At 47.2% G+C, this 1,196-nt stretch overlaps 1 protein-coding gene across 1 annotated transcript in view; it reads left to right on the forward strand.

The window, feature by feature from the left end:
- Positions 1-805: 805 nt before the first annotated feature.
- T265_12081 (hypothetical protein) overlaps positions 806-1,196 on the forward strand; it is a gene marked incomplete at both ends in the record, with an annotated part of 8,116 nt that continues 7,725 nt past the window's right edge. Inside the window, one exon of the mRNA XM_009179031.1 lies at positions 806-891. Coding sequence (XP_009177295.1) covers positions 806-891 — 86 coding nt within the window. The remainder of the gene's footprint in view (positions 892-1,196) is intronic.

Genomic DNA, 1,196 nt, shown 5'->3' on the forward strand with positions numbered 1-1,196 from the left:
ACAAACTCCCACCCTCCATGTCCCACGTCATCAGCGCTTTCGTTGATGACCACAGCTTGGAGCAGCTAGCCCAAATGGCGGATAAGATACACGAAACATACCCCAGTAACCCCATAAACCCCGTCTCCCGCCCTGCGCCTACTACAGATTCCGACCGGCTTTTTGCTTTTATATCGCATCTACAAGCCAAATTTGATGCTTTGACCGATCGCCTACAACGGTTAGAGATCAACGGACACCGACCATGTTCACGATCCAGATCGTTATCTCGTGCCCGTCCCTCTTGGTGCTGGTGTCACCAATCTTATGGCCCAAAAGCACGCAAGTGTCAACCACATTGTTTCTTCAAGCCGCGTTCCAACACCTCTTCAAACACCCCGGTCATTCAGTAACGGCGGCGAGTGTCTGTGTCCCTCCTCGCACTAGTCGCCTGTTCCACATCACCGATCGTTCAAATGGTCTACGTTTCTTCGTAGATACGGGAGCTGAAGTTAGTGTGCTAGCACATAAGAATCCACTTCCCGATTCTGCTTCTTTCTCCTCACAAGCCGCCAACGGCACCCGCATCGCTACATGCGGCGAACGTTCCCTCACCCTTGACCTCGGATTGCGACGTGCGTTCAAGTGGATCTTCATTTTGGCCGACGTCCAAAAACCTATCATCGGAGCAGATTTCCTGACCCATTACAATCTTTCTGTCGACGTGCGACACAAACGTCTCTTAGACACTTGCCGTAACGACCGTTTCAAATTCTTGAGCAACGAGCAGCAATGTTAGCAACCAAACCGGCAAAACTCCGAACGAATGGCTACGCAAATGTGCTGTACTATAAAAATGAAAGTAGTTACACTGAATACAAAATTACAAACCTCAACGCTTTTTGACAAACGGTGAGGTACTCCAAAAGTCAAGCAAAGCCGACATAGATCAACAGTCAACGCGTGACCGAAACCGCGTCTCAAACTCATGAGTTAAAACAATATATAGCTGCCTAAGGTTCTGGTACAAAAATAGTATAATCAAAGCGGTAAAAACGATTTGCGCGGTAAGGAAAACGGAAAATATGGATGTCTTGCAAAACTGAAATAGAGTTCAATTCCACCAGTCCAAAAAGGGCGGTCCTTTTGAATTGTTAACCGGGAAGGCAGTCATAGAAGATTGGAGGCAATTTTAAATATATATGAAGTTGCAACAC

This window comes from Opisthorchis viverrini (genome assembly GCF_000715545.1).
Source record: "Opisthorchis viverrini unplaced genomic scaffold opera_v5_784, whole genome shotgun sequence".
Classification (NCBI taxonomy): Eukaryota; Metazoa; Platyhelminthes; class Trematoda; order Opisthorchiida; family Opisthorchiidae; genus Opisthorchis; species Opisthorchis viverrini.